At 39.1% G+C, this 18,730-nt stretch overlaps 1 protein-coding gene across 2 annotated transcripts in view; it reads right to left on the reverse strand.

Annotated features, from left to right (window-relative positions):
- Positions 1 to 18,730, reverse strand: part of scube1 (signal peptide, CUB domain, EGF-like 1) — a 65,956-nt gene that overhangs the window by 7,664 nt on the left and 39,562 nt on the right. For both annotated transcript variants that reach the window (XM_081364204.1, XM_081364203.1), the window contains 6 exons: positions 15,040 to 15,156; positions 8,163 to 8,285; positions 5,744 to 5,860; positions 5,535 to 5,657; positions 5,331 to 5,450; positions 3,697 to 3,807 (listed from right to left, as the gene is read on the reverse strand). In XM_081364204.1, the coding sequence (XP_081220330.1) occupies positions 3,697 to 3,807; positions 5,331 to 5,450; positions 5,535 to 5,657; positions 5,744 to 5,860; positions 8,163 to 8,285; positions 15,040 to 15,156 (711 nt within the window). The remainder of the gene's footprint in view (positions 1 to 3,696; positions 3,808 to 5,330; positions 5,451 to 5,534; positions 5,658 to 5,743; positions 5,861 to 8,162; positions 8,286 to 15,039; positions 15,157 to 18,730) is intronic.

The following is an 18,730-nucleotide window of genomic DNA, read 5'->3' on the forward strand; positions in this document are numbered from 1 at the left end:
TCAGGTTCACAGCATTCCTATGTACGCCGTCCAAAACAAGAAGCGGCGCGTGTGTATGCGAGAGTATTTCTAAGCAGTCTGTCTGTCTGTCTGTCTGAGTCTTGCTTAGCTGTCCAAAATCTACACAAGGAACCACATGGGGAATGTCGAATTCTGAGAGCCGGGAAAGAGAGACTACTGGGGATAATAGTAGCGTGTCTGTGACCTCGGCAGGGTTGAATGATAGGACCGGTCCTAATTCTCCTCACAGATCTCTGTATTTGAGCCCTTGCAGTGATCCAGTGTCTGTCATGCGATGTAATGGAGTGGAACATGTCACGCTAGATGACTCGTTTACAGCTGTCCTGTCTGAAGTCTGCTGAAGGGGCCAAAAAACCAGAGGCGTCCTTGCTCTGAGCCAACCCAAAGGAGATGTGGGACATACTAGACTCATGCTGAAAGGAAAGTAAAGGTCCGTGTACGTTCTGGTAATTCGATTTTCCTTAAAGGCACACTATGCCAAATTTGTACCTTAATTTAATAGCTTCGAAGTCATTTCGATGGTAAACGAACTCGTAGTAGGGCGAATCATCCCGATAGCAAAGTGGGGGCATACCTGTCAACACTCCTGTTTTTCCCGGGTTTCTCACGTTTTTTAAGCCCTATCTCCCGGACCCCTCCCGGTTTGTTATTTCTCCCGTAATTTGCATGGCCCAAACTCCTTTATGAATAATCGGACCAATATGTTTGTCTAATGTTGACCAGTTGCCAGATCTTGTATTAAATGCATTATATTCACACAATCCACACACTTTATACAATTTCAACCCGTTTGTCACCTCAATCTGACAACCTATAACCCAGTAGTGCAGTTGTGGAAAGTTTAACCCGAAAGCGAGCCGATAGATATGGCAGGTGAAGGCGGTGTCCCCGCAGTACACTTAACAGCATGAGCCTACCTCTTGCTCCCGCCAAATGGTCCCCGTACAAATCTCCCGGATTTTGAAAACCAAATGTTGACAGGTATGGTTGGGGGGCTGACGCCACTGGCAAAACCAGCAATGCAGGTTTGAGAGGTGGCGCCCCGACAAATCTCGCGAGATTCACGACTAGCTTTACGTCACAACGTCACATACATCAACAACATATGAAGCAGCCTCTATGGAAGACAGTAGCTCGCATTTCAGACGTGAATCTTGGCAGAGTCGACGAAGAAAACGAAGAAAGCGCGGTCGGAAAAGTCAAGGAAAAGAAAACGACGGCTCTGCGTGAGTGGTATTTACGATGGTAACGTTCAATACAAGCACTCCACAGCGACTCCAGGAGTCGCTGTTTGACAATAACGGAAACTGCATAGTGTGCCTTTAAAGATCAAGAAAGATAAATAAAAAAATAAAAAAATTATGAAATGGAAAAATTAAGCTATTTTTAAAATATTTTTGTTCATGGGTAAAAAATGTGATATTAATCTTTGTTTCCCATGCGTGGGCGGCCCTGAAACACCCCTTTTCAACACATCCTGTCTTCTACAGCCTGTATCATCATGCAAAATAAGTTAATCTGATGCACTGCTTTGCAAATTAGTTACAATAACGTTTCTTCATATTGTTTGGCTGTTGCATATATTTCTTACCAATATACATCTCGTTTAAACGTACAGTATGTAATTTTTTTTGCTGCTAGGGGTCGTTAGCCTCTTACAATAACAAAGGCGTAGTTTGATGACGCAACATTTGCTAAGAATTATGGATCTTGTCGTCAACGTCAAGCCGACCGATCTAATAATGTTTATGGATGAGTGAATACATCGATGTTTTTATCATGACTGTGATATGAAGCAGTTCGGGATTGCTAAGAGACAGCAATCAGCTCCAAACGCGTCGCGAGTCCCGCGGATATAAAAGGAATATGGACATTTAATTCTACCGAATTACACGCAGAATTACTCACAGGTCAGTTTATTAGACAAATTAAACTTGTGAGGTAACGCAGCGCTGTTTCACTTGGTCTAACATTACACTAGCACACTAAACTGCATTTGAATGTGTTGAAATGTATGTGTTAGTTTGTCTGTATGAGACTAGCAGTAAACTAGATCAACATTAGAATAACATACAGATCATATTCTAACATTTTATCATTGTTGAACTATATAACATTGATTAGTTTTATGTAAATGTGTTCACCTGTTTAATCAAGTACATGTAGGAGCGGTCGAAGTCTCGGACGTGGAGCTCTCGTTTATATAATGTCTATGGGATCTCTCGGCATCTCGAAAACACCGCGCTGATATTGATTCTCGTTTTAGTTCTCCTTTTTTATCCAAAGTCTACTTGCCATGGTCCATAATGTTTGAACGAAACAACAACAGCGTGCAGATAGACATTGCGAATTACTCTGCTCTCTTGGTTACTATCAGAGAGCTCTGGTTGCTATGGCAATACGATCGGAAACCAGGGACAATGCGGATATGACGCCATTGACGGCAACAAAACGGAAATAAAGAAACGTGACGTTTCTCGAATTAAATTACAAATTTCTCCTGGTTTGAAAGTTGTTGGAAACAGTCGGGATAATGTAAGTACACAACTAAAATATATAACATAGATATAGTGATTTTTGCTATTTTTAAAGCAAAAAAGTTACATATTGTGCCTTTAAAGCACAACAACACCTTCTCGGGTTGGTGGTGCGATCCCTTGTATTGTTTCCTGATAACAGCGGAAAGGACTTAAAATGCTCCATCAGATAAGAGTAAGACATCATTCAAAACATCACTGTAAATGGCCTATTTTTATTTGTATACACTCACAATACCCATGAACCAAATACACTAAAAAACTCTTAAGTATCGTTTTGCGTGTTTTTTAAAAACGAAAAATCAAAAATGAACTGTTTTTTATTTCTAATTTCTAAAATTAAATTACCAGAAGGTACACCGACCAGGAAAAGGAAAGGACAAAGGAGAAAACAGATAAAGAAAAGAAAGGAGAAAACAAAAAGTAGAAACAGGAAACAAGGAAAGGAAAAAATGAAAATAAAAAGAGAAAGGAAACAGAAAATCTGGAAAGGAAGGGAAAAACAGAAAATGGAGAACAGAAAAAGTAAAGGGAACAAAAAAAGAAAGAAAAGAAACAAGAAGTAGAAGAAGAGGAAAAGGAAAAGGAGAGTACAGAGCCCATTAAGGGACATGGTGATAAAATATATTTCAATGCTTTTTGAGTTCGCTCGCAAAACTTTTGTGTGTTTTTTTGCGACCGAACGTAAAGTTTCTCAGGTGAACACAAAACATTTTGTAAGCGGACACAAAGTTTCTTGGGGGAACGCAAAACTTTTAGTATGAGGCTCCGTATGAGAGGAATGAGAAGAGAAATTGGAAAGAATGTGAAAGAAACAAGATAATGGAAAAAGAAAGGAAACAATCAAAAGAAAAAAAGAGAGAAAGAAAAGTAAAGAAGAGAAAAGGGATGGTATGGGAAGGAAACAGAAAAAGGCAAGTGTTCGATCTACTGAAGATTGAGAGGAGATGAAGTACATACTAGATTTATGCACTAGATTTTGTAGTGAATACTTGTTTTTTTGTACTGCACACTATATTTTACATTTATATATACATATTATAGACTACTGTTTGTAGTGCATACTTGACTGTAGGGCATACATGAGTCTCAGTGCAGATAAACCACAATTCAGTTATTGAGAGAAAAGATGCAGTACCTGTGCAGGTTTGCAGGGAGCTACTGCTGGATGTAGTGACGTTCTTCTTCAGTGGAACTTTACCTGGCTGGACAGGCACCCCGCAGCTCAGAGTGTAACTGTTCTCAGAGTCTAAATCACACACACACACACACACACACACACAGAGAGAGAGAGAAAGCTTTTAAACAGATGTTCCAGGTGCTGCATGCACCTGAGTATTGTCTTGTAGTGTGTGTGTATGATGTACTGTGAGTTGAGAGGGTTGGCTGTCAGGATGACGGAGTACTGTGAAGTTGTCTAGAGAGTCATTGGCCTGACTTCGGCCTTGCCACAAATCGTCCAATGGCAGGCTGAGTATTTCTGTTGGCGTGCGGCTACAGACCGCGGGTGAACAGGATTAAAAGAGGTTTTATGCAGCTTTAGTGCTCGAACCCGGGGAGACCATTAACACACACGTACAGACAATCCAAGAGTCATAAACACACACACACACACTCATATACTCAGATTCGCATTGATCTAACTTACAGATGAAATTTTGATTTTATTCATTTGACTTATTCTACTATATACTACTAGGTCACATTTCTGATTAGTGCATACTTATTACTGTAGTGCATACTAGACTTTATAGTGCATATTAGCTTTTATAATGTGTACTTCGTGTAGTACAACCACTGCATTGCCAAATTGTTCACAAAATTCACTATATTTAATATTTATAATGCACACTACTTTCTGTAGTACATGCACTGCAAGTTTTCTATAAAAAAAAGTTTCCCGTCAAAGCTTCTAAAATATTTAATTTAATAAATATTCTCTGAAAATATTTTTGGGATTTTGATTTTTTTAATACTTGTTTTTGTAGTGCATACTAGACTGTATATATGTTTTTTAGATCGTAGTGAGTGAGAATATGGCCGTTGTGTTAGAGCTGTGGGAATGGACCAAAGTTTAGTGAATCAGTACTTGTTTGAAAGTTACTTCTGGGTATTAATATGTTTACGCACATTCCTCTAAACCGATGGTCCTTGCATAAAATTTGTCAGAGACAAGTTTTGGGCGTCTAACACCTTAATACCTTTACCAAATCAGTCCGCAGAGATGATAGATGTACTTATGAAATATCGTCGCAACATTCTTTTCTAGTCACTTTCTCACAGAATGTCAAATATCACATTCACGTGATTCCTCTGGTCAGGCCAATTGAACGTATCTTGCCCTTTATTGTTTGTTTGGTTATCTAACAGATATGACAATGCTAGCATGTTCAACGTCATTATAGCAGTATTAATATGACTGTGAGTTGTTGAAAGCTTAATTTTCATGCGCTTTCTCATTTCTGGCCAGTTTTTCCTCATTTTCATCATCAAGCTTCTTGATTTGATTGAACAAAGCATTGTGATGTAAGGTTTGAGCCACTAGAGGGTAGCAGAGGGCAAAGACTGTTTGAGCCAATAACCACAGAGTGCTGCTTGATCTATATAAATATATTCCTTTCAGATGTATAAGAAAGTGAACAGATTTACAAATTATAATGTACATTACTGAATTTAAACAAATCAAACTGCACTGAATGTATCCAAACAACACACAATACAACATGCTGTTCAATGACTTCCACAGAAATCCCAAAAAGTAAGGTAACTAACCCGCCAGGAAAAGGGCGTTTGATGGACAGGACAGCGAACACGTCTCTCCTCCACCTGTCTTAGTGCAGCTGAGCTGAGCACGAGGTGTCGGCTTCCCATTCGCGAGGCATTTTACCGCCTCTGAGGGACAAACGAGGTACGGTTACCATGGAAACGACTAACATTATGGGATATTTCGAGACGGGGAATGAAACGAGGACTTACCAACACAGTCTTTCTTGTTCCAGTGGAGCTTTTGTCCAGGAGGACACACACACTCGTAACTGCCCGGTGTGTTCACGCAGCCATATTCACAGCTCCCGTTACTAATGCTGCACTCGTCAATATCTGTTACACACAGATGACAGTTTATCCATCAAATTATGATTATTATTTTTTTTAAACAGTAGCTGATATTGAGATTGTGAACTCACCGCCACAGTGTGTGAGGCCATAGAGGCTGTAACCTTTGTGACACACACACTCAAAGCTTCCCGGGTAGTTGATGCAGGTGTGGTCACATGTCCTCTCAAAGGAACACTCGTCAATATCTGCAGAGGACAAACACACACATTTACACACACACAACACCATCAATGCAAATCAATTGTGTATAATCATTTCCTGGCTTGCAGTAAAAAGGACCCCACAATAGTGATTTCACCAGACACTTGGATACTCATCATGAGCATCCTAAAAGACAAAAAACAGCACGTTTGACTCATGGTTACACTTCATTTTGAGGTGTCCATGTTACAGTGTCATTATAAGTAGGCTACTGAGTAATAATAATTAACTACATGTAATTACTGCAGGGTTAGGGTATGGATTAGGGTGCGGTTTGGGGTTAGTTACATCAAATTATGCACAATTTATAGTAATTACTATATATGTAACATGTCTAGCAAGGACACTGTAAAGGATTACAGACTCATTTTTGGTTACGTTTTTCAAAGCCACAATTGCAACCAGATTAATTAGTGGTGCTTTCTAGGACAAGCATACAATTTATCCTACTTTAGGTTTATAGGTCTTTAGTATGTTTGTTAAAATCCCAAACCGTAAAAAGTGCTACAGACATGAATGATACCTCAATCATGCATCATGTTGAGGAGACTTTTACTTTTCTAAGTGACTTTTGTCATCTAAAAATATAGGTGACAGAGATACCATAGAGAGAGATCCATGTCATGCAGCATCATGGCAGTCAAAACATACTAAAGTTAAAGGTAGGGTAGGCAATTTCGGGGAGGCTAGCAGTAGCAAGCTAGCTTTGAAAGCATGAGATCCCACCCTCCTTTCAGAGCGTCTCCAAAGAAACACATGAACGCACACAGCCAGAGCAGAGTCTGCAAAGCGTTAAACTACCTCATGTCTCAAAGCACATAACATTACAAATAATGAACGCAAACAACTTAAAGACATAGACATAGAAACGCATAAATGCGAGTCCGAGGACTGTCTGTCTACAAGGAAGTAAAGAGAGTTTCAACCAATATAACCAAAAGTATTTCTAAAACAAATTGCCTACTCTACCTTTAATATTATTGTTACACCCACTTTGCCACACCCATAGAATAGACAGGCAGCTATTTTCTGGTATGAAGGGAATAGAAAAGTAAATAATAAAAAATTAAAGATGTACCTAAACATAGCGGGGAAAAGAGACAAGAATGACAGAAAGACTGATAGATCATCTTAGCACAGCTGGCACATCCACAACATCGCGCTTCAACAAAACACCCTTCAATAAAAACACATACACACCCCACACACTGATTAGCAGGAATAAGGTGGTGTGGTGTTTTGGTTTAGCTTAATAAAATAATTTCTGTTTGTACTCCCACTCGTGCTCCGACATGCTTATAGGAATCCGCCACCATTCACCTCCAGTAAACTCAGCTAAACACACACACACACACACACCTCATACGACGCCAAATGCTTGCCAGCATCCCAACCAAACAACAGCCTGTCCATGAGGTGCTTTTAATGAAGAGGTGTGTGACGGTGTGTGTGTGTGTGTGTGTGTGTGTGTGTGTGTAGACAGCTTCTACACCCACATCTCGCCCAAATGGCTTTAAAATAGTTCACCCCAAAATTGATGGGGTCTTCCAGAAGGTTTTGGCTCTTTTTCATTCAAAAACAAGTCAAGATGTTTTTAAGCCGTACAATAGCTTTGTGCGATAAACAGTTCGTTATTCAAAGAAAATTCCAAACTGTAGCTGGCAAGCATGAATAAAATTTTACAGCTGAGAGTGGAGAGGAAGATTTTCACTAAATAATAACCTACATTTACAGTTCAGTCATAAATTTTTACTCATTATGGTACTTGATATTTTATGGTTACACTCTCAGAAAAAAAGGTACAAAAGCTGTCACTGGGACGGTACCCTTCAAAAGGGTTCTAATATGTACCATTTAGGTACTAATATGTACACGTTTGGTACCAATATGTACCTTTGAGGGACTTATATGCACTCTTTAGGTACAAAGGTGTACCCTTTGAAAAGGTACCGCCACAGTGACAGCTTTTGTACCTTTTTTTCTGAGAATGTATTTTTGGAGCTTGAAGTGGTTGTTGTACGTATCAGTGCAGCCTGAACATTTTCCTAAACATATCCTTTTGTGTAAAACAAACCCCTTGTTAACTAAAACAGGGGAACAGGGAAACAAATTATTACAACGTGACCCTGATTTAGTAACACGAGGGAACAACTCTTAATTAATGGCCATTATATATTTTCTCCTGGATGTCATGTGCAGCCGGGGCTCGGTACCCATGTAGATCTAAAATGTTCATTTGTATTTCCACCCAGAAAGCAACAATTTGTAGTGTGAAAAGTGACTCACCTTGACAGGTGCGCTCGTTGGTCAGGAGTTTGTGTCCTTTCTGACAGCTGCACTCAAAACTGCCCACCGTGTTCCGGCAGAAATGATCACAACCTCCATTGTTCTCCAAACACTCATCAATGTCTGCAGAGAAGAGAGAGAGATGATGAGGATGATAATGGTGAAAAACACTGATACGGGGTTGTAAAACCAGTACCACTATTCTCATAAACAGCTTTTTGGATATATAAACAGTTTTCCTAAACAGGCAGCCACATACACAGCTCCACAACATCATCTTAAATATATCAGCCAACCCTGGCACGCCGTCCACAAACCCAATAAAAGCTAATCCCATCAACAAATGTGTAGGAAAACTGTGTATGTGTGGAGTTTGGGGTTTCCTCTGCAGTTATTTCAGTCGCTGTAGCAAACACACACTGGCTCAGGTTTGCACTAATATTAACTGAACTGTGGGACAGAAAGTTTCCACTAAGCTTAAGACCACAGATACACATGCTAACTGAACACAGGGCACTAACGATGCTTTTGGGAAACGCACCCCAGATTAATAAATCAGATTATAAATTTTAGACTTTTGGATCCCACTGTATGAAATAGTTTACCACTTTAGAAAATGCAATTGTAAAATGTTCTTAACATATTGAATGAATCTCATTGTAAAGCTAGGATGACCAATGTTCTGTACAATTTGTAAACATATGCAAAGAGCAAACACAAAACACACCAATATTATACAGCACATCCATCTTACTACTCACATTATATCAACAAGCTTCTAACAACTCCGCAAGTAGGGTTAGAGTTAACAGACAAACTCTTCCTGAGAGTCAACTGTTTATCAGTTTTCTGCTGGATTTCAAATATACATAATGTTACCCATCTCAAAATCATTTATCTCTGCTGCTCTATTTCTCCAAAAAAGATAATAAAGAGAAACAGAACAAACGGATCGGAGAATAAGCTCTCTAGAAGTTTGCATCTTTTGACTGATGTGCTAAATCATAATATCTACTTTACTTGTCTCAATCTGTGTGTTTTAACATCAAACCTCTCCGTAGAGTTCAATGGTTCAGATGTCTCCAGAATCAGAAGACCTATCCTGTCTAATAAAAGCAAGTGTGAGCCTGAGCCGTGAGGTCAGTCGGTCTCCATGACCTAAAGGAAGTGCTTTATCATCTCTGACGGTTTATTTCCCGTCTACCTGTCAGATATGTGTTCAGGTCAAGATGTTCTACAGTTCCTAAAGCGCACATATATCATCAGAACCTTTGCATTGAAAAGATGCTTTCAGGGAGCTGGTGTATGCAGCTTGATAACCAATTTAACATCATGCGGATTCATTAACAGAATAAAAACTAATTATAGTGCAAATGACATAATGGAATGTTTAACAGTGATTTAGCATTCGCACTTCCCTAAAACACACTCTCACACACATGCACTTTTTTTCCAATGGCTCCTTAGCGCAGGCAGGGGGCTAATGATATTCCACATAATGAAGTTTAATGGGACTAAATAAGCTTTGAGTTTAAGCAAACATTGGACATTTTTCACATCTGTAAATGATAAACAACTGCAGGGGCGAAGACTGAGAGGCTGAGAGGATTCATCTACATCGATTTTCGATCGGAAACCGGGAGAGTAAACACTCACACAGCAGTCAGAGACGCGCTTATAAAACAAGTGCTGCGCTAACTTGATCTGATTAGAAAGAAAGAAAGAAAGAAAGCTTGCAAGAAGAATGTGGGATCCCCATGAGCTCTGGAGCAAAGGTCTGTACTCAGAGATGTGTGTAGCCTTACCAAATATTTAGAGAAAAAAGCAATTAAAATTAATACATTTGTGGAAACATGAACCTCTACAAATAAGTCAGGACAGAGTTTTCAACAAAAGGAGCGTTTTTGCAGATTGTTTTCAGGCTGCTCACCTCAGGCTAGCTAATCTCTGAGAAATGCGCCGTTGAGCGCGCCAGTGTATTTTTTGGAGATTTAAATGGCCTGTTTTATTTGCTTTGTTCATAAAGGGATTTTGCCATGTAATAACACAGGCGCTGCTTGTCCAGAGCCGCCAGGAAAAACCAGCGTGATTTCGCCCCCGACACTAAAACTCTTCGGAGCGCGTGGGGGTCCGTCGGGCCCGGTGTCATCCGAGGTGATGCCGCCTGGCTGCTATTGTGAGGATTACTGGGCTCTGTGTGTATTAATACAAATAGAGCTCAGTGTCCCGACAGAGAGAGAGAGAGAGAAAAAAGGAGAACTGATGGAGAAAACAGGCCTGCTGTATGACAGCTTGGTCTTTTCACAGTGCTGTTTGGTGACTGTGAGGACAGGTGAGCTTGCTGAAAAGACCCTAGAACATCATAAGATCCTCAGTTGCATAAACATAGCCACTAGTTAAGACTGTGTCTGATCAAACAGTCTGACCAGCTAGCAATTAGTAAGGGATATCAAATTTGACCATTCTACCTTTGTAACTCACATTAAAAAAAAATTTATGCAACCAGCCGCTGGTCCACTTATCTATTTTTGCTCAAGAATAAACTGCTTAGACAAGAAGAGATTGTCTGACTAATAAAAGCAATCCATCACAGATCATATAATAGACCAGCATCTTTGTAAAATCTTGTACAGAAAACACAGGAAAATAGTGAAAAATGTGCATAGATTTTCAGCAATCCAAAATTCAAAGACCTAATTCAAAAAAAACAAAGGAGAATTTACAGTTCTTCTAACAAGCATCTAGTTGTTTTGCTTCTAAGTGCCTCAACCAAAACTGAATGCCTTTTAGATTTAAATTATACTTGCCTGGAAAACTAAAAGAAAAAAATATCCTATTGATTTACATAAAATAAACTAAATTGTTATTCATTTATTAGTTTACACACACACACACACACACACACACACACACACACACACACACACACACACACACACACACACACACACACACACACACACACACACACACACACACACACACACATATATATACACACACACATACATATATATACACACACACAGTATATAGGCTATATGTAGACACACATAATATATATATATATATATATATATATATATAGGCCTCTATATATATATATATATATATATATATATATATATTATGTGTGTCTATATATACTGTGTATATATATATATATATATATATATATATAATGTTATTTTTATTTTTGTTATTATTATTATTAGGATAATGTAATAATAATATATAGTGTGTTCATAAATTGATATTTTAATGAATTAATTTCACACTCTTTCAAATCAGTATATATTATTCCAAAGCAAAAAATAAATAAAGAAAAATAATGTAGAAATAAGGCAATTCATTCCACATCTGAAACAAGTCATAGACTATGTGTGTGTATGTATGCATGTATGTCTGTATATATTTATATATAATAAAAGATATTGTCAAAACCAGACAGACTAGCATGGTCATCAGCTACTAGTACTAGAACTATAACCTGGAAGACCAAATCTAAACTCCTTTCAAGCTATTTGAGTCCCAAACACAAAAGTATGCAGGCCAGCAGAGACGTGCCTGGGGTCCCATCAGCCGGACCGAGGAAACATACACACACAGACACAGAAGTGAGCACACGCACACAAGACAAACTGTTCACTCCATAATTCATTTCCACCGATGACACCGTACACACACACCTTCTAATCAAACATCTGGAAACTGTTCGCAGTCATTTCAATCACTCTCTATATCCTCCCTCGCTCGCAATCTTCCCGTGTGCGACTGAGCGAGCGTCTGTCAGCGTACTGGCCGAGCTCTCCTGTCTGTCATCGCAGATGAAGGGCCTTTTATAAAATTCAGGCATTTAAACATGCCCTAAATAGTTTTTATTGAAATGATTATGTCACAGAGGCAAGATTGGGCAGCTCCCTGTGAGACCACTCACTGAGGAGGGGAAAGAAAGTGTGAGAGAAGTAAAGCGAAGATGACAGTGGAAAAATTAGGAAAGGTCACTTGTAGACATTTACACACCCACATACACTCATCATAGCAGAGTGATCCATGTGATGCACTTTTTTGTTTAGTCTGTGGTTAACGTTGGTATAAGCGCAGAGTCGCCTGGGTTATTACATAAGTGGCACTTGTGCCTTTTCTGTTATGTGCAACATTTACATCCCAATTACATATGAGGGCTGAACACCTATCATTATTGTGCTTTCATCTGTCCTTGCTTCCACAGGCTTAAAACTAACCGACTTAGCATCAGATAGTCTGTTAAAGATGTTAAAGGGATAGTTTCTGTCATCATTTACTCACACTCATGTTGTTCCAAACCTGTATGAATTTCTTTATTCTGAACACAAAAGAAGATATTTTGAAGAATGTTGGTAACCAAACAGTTGATGGACCCCATTCACTTCCATAGTATTTTTTTCTCCCCATTACATTTTACATTTTTAGTGAATTTATTTTCACTAGTCAGTTCAGTCATACATTTTTTGTCATATATGGTACTTGATATTTTATGGTTATTTTTGGAGCTTGAAGTGGTTGTTGTACGTATCCCTGGGAATCGAACCCATGACCTTGGCGTTGCAAGCGCTAATGTTCTGTTGTTGAGCTACAGGAAGACTGTGGAAGTCAATGGGGCCCATAAACGATTTGGTTGCCCATATTCTTTAAAATATCTTCTTTTGTGTTCAGAATAAAGAAATTCATACAGGTTTGGAACAACTTGAAGGTGAGTAACTGATGACACAGTTTTAATTTTTTGGATGAACTATCCCTTTAAGTCATTTGCTTTATATTTCCATTATAATATTGCTGGAGAGCACAAATATTTCACAGACATGGAAATGCATGGGATATTACATATGTGACGCATGTTTGTATATTTCTGTATAAATTAGTATTACCATATAAATACCTTGATTCACTGTAAATAAAATAAAATAAATTTGTATACATTTATTTTAATTAAAAATATATTTTAAAAAATGAAATTTATATCTTCAAGTATTATACAAATATAATTCAAATACTGGCCCATAATGCTCCGAGGGAGCGCCGTATCAAATTAGATGGTCACTACTGAGCTCTATTAAGCCTGTTAGGGGCGTGTCCTATATCTCCAGCCAATCAGCTTTAAGTCAGAGGCATCAGACCATCCTCTCATATGTTGATACCGATGATCAAAAGAAGCTCTATAATCACAGCTTACTTACACTTGCTCCCTAACTGAACAGAGACGTCTAGAGTGTCAGATCTAGCATTCACAGCTAGAGTCTAATGTAACATCCTTGTTCTTATTTACTAAAGAGCTTGATTACAAGCTATTTTTACAGAGTTCACTAACAGGCAGTAATAAGTGGTCACTGGCACAGCACACCTGTGATAATTGACCCAAAAGTATGTGTGTGAGTGCATGAGTGCGTGCGTGATAAATGGCGTGTCAGTGAGCAGATCTAAGACCTTGTGCTGGATTTATGAAGGCAGACCCTGAGGCGGGCCTAATTATTTGGGCGGGTCACAGCCAAACCAGACCAACATCCATCTTATCATACGAACACAGAGGTACCCAAAACACCCCTTTAAAGCCATCCCACTAAAACTCATCAAAAAGTACACTTTGTTGAATGTTGACAAAGTTTCCCTGGTTTAAAGAAGCTTAAAATGGTTTGCTGGTCTTACCTGGTCTCCCAGTTGGTTTTAAAGAGGTTACAGCCACTTATCAGCGGGTCAGGTAAAGACATGCTGGGACACCATCATAAACCAGCTTAAAAACATGCAAACCAGCTCAGGCAGGTTTTTTCTTTCAAGCAAGTATAGCAGATTTTATTTTGCATAATCGCATAAATTAACATTTCTACTGAACAGTATTGATGACTCTTATTGCACTGAGGGGTATATGCAAATTTCTGTCCAATCAAATGCTTGCTTTCAGTAGCAGATCATGCTCTCGGCTGTGATGCAAACTAAAGCCACTTGGTTATTTATTAACAATAACAATAAAAAAGCCCTTCAATATGTCCTGTTTCAACAGGAAACACATCTCTAAAAGAAGAAAAGAAAGGTCTTTAGAGGTCTTCAAACCTCAGGATGGCGCTCTGCATGTGTGTTTATATGTGTGTGTGGTTTTGTATGACATCCTCACTAATCAAACAGTGGTTGGTTTGTGGAGGCGTCTCGCTGTACGGCGCAGATGGGGCTGTTTTAGGCACATACGTGCTACATTCTCTTCCTTCTTGAAGAAACGGTCACATGACCACGCCTCATCAGTATGGCAACCTCCCAGGGAAATGACAAGAAGAAAAAACAGCCAATTTCAGACACTCTCTAGTGGAGTGACCCGCAGGTGCCCATTCACACACTCGTTCATCAAATTAAGGAAGAACAGGAAGCAATTAATCTCTAAGTGTGCAGGTCTCCTGGACCGTAGTATGGTCAGTGAGTTCTTGAGTGTGTTTGTTTATAGAGAACCCACCATCATCCCATGCCAAGATCACTACGCGGCAGTTTTACTTTGAAACCCCTGGTCATTGACGTCAAAGCTGGAATTTCGGAAGGAGAAATGCTTCGCAGCCAAAGCAACAACAACACGGCCATCACCGACCCATTCCACACGACAGGACAAACGGACGTAAAGCCAGTTGGTCTTGGCTTGGGATCACACACCCCCACACATCCGCTGATACCTGACCATTTTGAGCAAAAGAATTCATCTAATAACGTGTCTCCAATTTAATCCGAGCCTTGCAGTCTAAATACAGGAAATCTCAAATTGTTCCCTGACATTCAGAAGCACACAGAGGGAGGAAATCAGGACATGCTCCTTGCAACTTTAAACAAGTCATATACAAACAACACGCATCTATTCTACACTGACCTTTGCAGGTCTTGCCGTCGGGTTGAAGGGTGAAGCCCACGGGACAACTGCAGCGCACCCCGGTGGCCGTGTCCTTGCAGGTGCGATCGCAACCTCCATTGTTCACCGCACAGGTCTCTGGGTAAATAAACACATGGGATGGGACAGACAGAGGAAGTAAGGGAGCATAAACACAATTAGAAATCAATTTTCAACAGTTTTTGAAAGTCACTAGACAGTGTTGACTAAGAACTAAGTGAGGATGTGCAGTCGTTTTGAGAGCTAGGCTTGACCGCAACTATTTTTGGGGAAAGGTGCATGTAAATAATGAATCCCAATGGATGCAGTTGGTAGGTTAAAAGGAATCACAAAACTAATACAGCACTTTGCCCTCGAACTTAGTAGGATGACAAGGTTCGTGACAGACATGAAACAAATACTTCATGAAAAAAGCTGGATTTTAAATTCTTTTTGATAACACCATCCCTCTGCCCTTCCTTAAGCCAAAGATAAAGACCTCCTTGGCTAGTCAGTCAAAATGTGAGATAAAAAAGACAAACAAAAGGAAAGAGTTGTGAATTTTTTTCCCCTGGGGATAAAGTTAATAGAAGGGAAATCAGAAAACGGACAGCGTTTCTGAAGGTGGAGGGTGGAAAGCGGAGGGTTAGTCTTGTCACATGACTGTGGAGAGAAAGTCAAAATATGCAGTTAAACTGGAAAACATTGTGTTTTACTTGCATTCAGATGCACATGGGCCAAAGACTGCTATGGAGGCATGAATATGAACATGTTTTGATTATTAAAACTTAAAATGAAATATTTTAAGACTTAATATTAAAAATCTTGTATGTGATGTCATCACACATTCATTGAGTTCAAATATGAAACATTGCTTTATTGATCATTTTATGCAACAATAAAAAAAGTAACATATTTGGGTCTCACTTTATTTCAAGGTGACGTTGTTACACATTACTACATGTACTCACTATAGTAATAACAGTAAATGATACATTACAAGTAACTAACCCTAAAACAAAACCCTAACCGTAACTATAGTAAGTGTGTGTGGTTAATTATTATTACTCACTTATTTGAGTAAGTACAATGTAACCACCTCACCTTAAAATAAAGTGTAACAACAGTGTGACACTTTCAAGTTTTGTCTGTTGCTCCGCCCACTGTGAAATCTCATTGGTCCAAACTCTCATTCCACATAACTATATTAAACACCAGACATGTTCTGATTGGACCATACCCACATAATCACACCTGGTTAGTACACTGTGTCTGATTCTCCAGGTCACGTTGGAAGCCAAGATGTCCATTTGGGAACAGTTACGGGATCTTTGAGCCATCATGTTAGCCATCAAAGACAAAGACCCAAAGGCAATTTGGTTGAGGACACAAAAGAGTAAAGGCGTAGAAGATCTTCATCTTCAACAGCACGTTTTTTTTCTTCTGTGGGATGGGGAGTGGGTGAAGTGGCTTTCTGTTAATGATTTATTAAGCATGTCAAAGCCCCTGTTATTAGAGTTTTATGCTATGGGCTTTTCAACTGCTCCAAGAACAGCTGGACCGTCTTTTGCCCAGGGACATGTACATGGGATGTGCGTACACACAAAATAGGGTTTGATTAAGCTAGCTGTGATGACTACTCCAAATACCGGCACCAAAAGTTCTCGAAAAGGGGTGTGGTAACTCTAAATGGCCGTGCCTTTCTGATTGATGGATCTGTATGTTTATATATACGTATATCACTCCACAACGAAAGATGAAGATTCCTCAGACATCATGATCGTGTTTCCCGGCTCCTTTTGGCGAATGGCCAGTTAAAACTAAAAGCCCACGGATGACTGGAGAGATTTTGACTGAACGTCCCAGTGCTGAAAAGAAGCCCTTCTTTGGGAGGTGAAGGAAACCACACAGACCTTCCACACATCTAGAGCTTTGGTGCCTACAACAACTTTCAGATGAAGTCTAGACTTGAGCCGAGAGACAGCTGCCCAGAGGTGTGTGACATTTATTTGGATCACGCTCCAGAGGTCAACGAATCAGAGATCAGGCCCTTTTCCACATGTGCCCGACACATGGCAGTTTATTTAGATCAAATTCCTTCAATTTCCCCCTTTCTGCTAAGTGACCACCTTTTTAAAACACCTATTTGTGTTCTTGTTTTCTCTTCTTCTTCTTCTTCTCCAGTCTCTGGGTTTCCCATCATGCCTAGGTACAATAGCAGCTTTCTTTCGGACACCGACTTTCCAGTTTAATATGTCAGGATCGGTCACATCCTGGTGCTGTTGGCCTCAGCTGTGACAGGAGGGCAGGATGAAGCGGGAACACTGAGTGTCAAATCTAGCGTTCTCCTGTGGCTCCTGTGTGATAGAACACACACACTTACACAAACACTCACATGCAAAGCCAAGCTACTTGTGTGAATCTGTCGTAATAACGGGCCCATTTGTGCATTATGAAACTTGGAATATGATCTTAGACGGGTGAAATAATGAGGTCAGTGAGTAAGATGGTGATGACATCACATGTGACTCTCAAAACCCTTCACAATCTCTCCATACAGTTCACGGTTTGATCTAGTGTGCATACACGTCAAAAAGCGCTACAGTTGAAATATACTGTGTGTATATGTGTATCGGGGAAAAATGAATGAAATCTCAACTCACGGGGGGAAGCAAACTCAAACTGAAATGAGGTAGAAACAGAGGAGGGTTAGCATTGGGTCTTTCTTCAATGCAGCTACTACAGGGAGGAGAAAGTAATTCATAAACCAAAGACACTATTTCAGAAATGATCAAAGAATCAAGAAGGTGATAAAGGGTGAAAAATCTCTGAGTCGTCAGGTTCCTTGGTGTACCTAAAATTGTCAAAAGCAATCAGTAGTGAGAGATGTATGAACTGAAAACTGGACTGAATATTTGGCTAAATCGTTTTTAACCTGATAGAATTAAATGTAATTCACATTGATAAGTTTTAAATAGAGTTGGGTTTTTTGTCACAAACATAACTTATTTTTAAGATATAATAATAATTTGAAAACATACTTATATTCTTTAGCCACAACCAAAAAACAACCAAAAAAAAATTCAATAAAGGTGTCTGGTCTGTCCTCCCAAATATTTTACAGTATACTTTACAGTTGTTTTTTTTGCCATACAAAGGCAGATCTGTTGTCTGTCTGACAACATCTTGGACTTGGTTCATGAATTCAAAGATAAATATTTAAATGGGTGATATATTTCTGAAGTTCGAGTCTGTGTGAGTTATCTTCTCTCTCTTAGGAGAGCTAACTGAAGCAGATGGACTGGAAACTAAAACTTTATTCTGCATTTCTTTTCCGCACATTGAAACTATCATTCCCCCATTAAAGACACATTAAAGTCAACACAAAATCAAAAACGACCCTATTTACTTTCAGAATCTGGTCTTATGTGAACGATTCATCAATGCACATTATCGTTAAAATAAAAAGATTATTTCAGATTATTCCAATAGAAACACTTGCTTTGCCTCTACAACTTTCTTTTCAGTCAAAGGGTCAAGAAATTCACTTTTCATTTTTCCATTGACAATCATTCGGAAGTAACAAGGTATTACATTTTTGCAAATATTTGTCATTTATATGTTGCTTGCAAAAATGTGATACCTTGTTACCTCCGAATGATTGTGTATATATATATATTTCTTTCTTTTTGTG

The sequence above is a fragment of the Scardinius erythrophthalmus genome, assembly GCF_964197995.2.
Source record: "Scardinius erythrophthalmus genome assembly, chromosome: 4".
Taxonomy (NCBI): Eukaryota; Metazoa; Chordata; class Actinopteri; order Cypriniformes; family Leuciscidae; genus Scardinius; species Scardinius erythrophthalmus.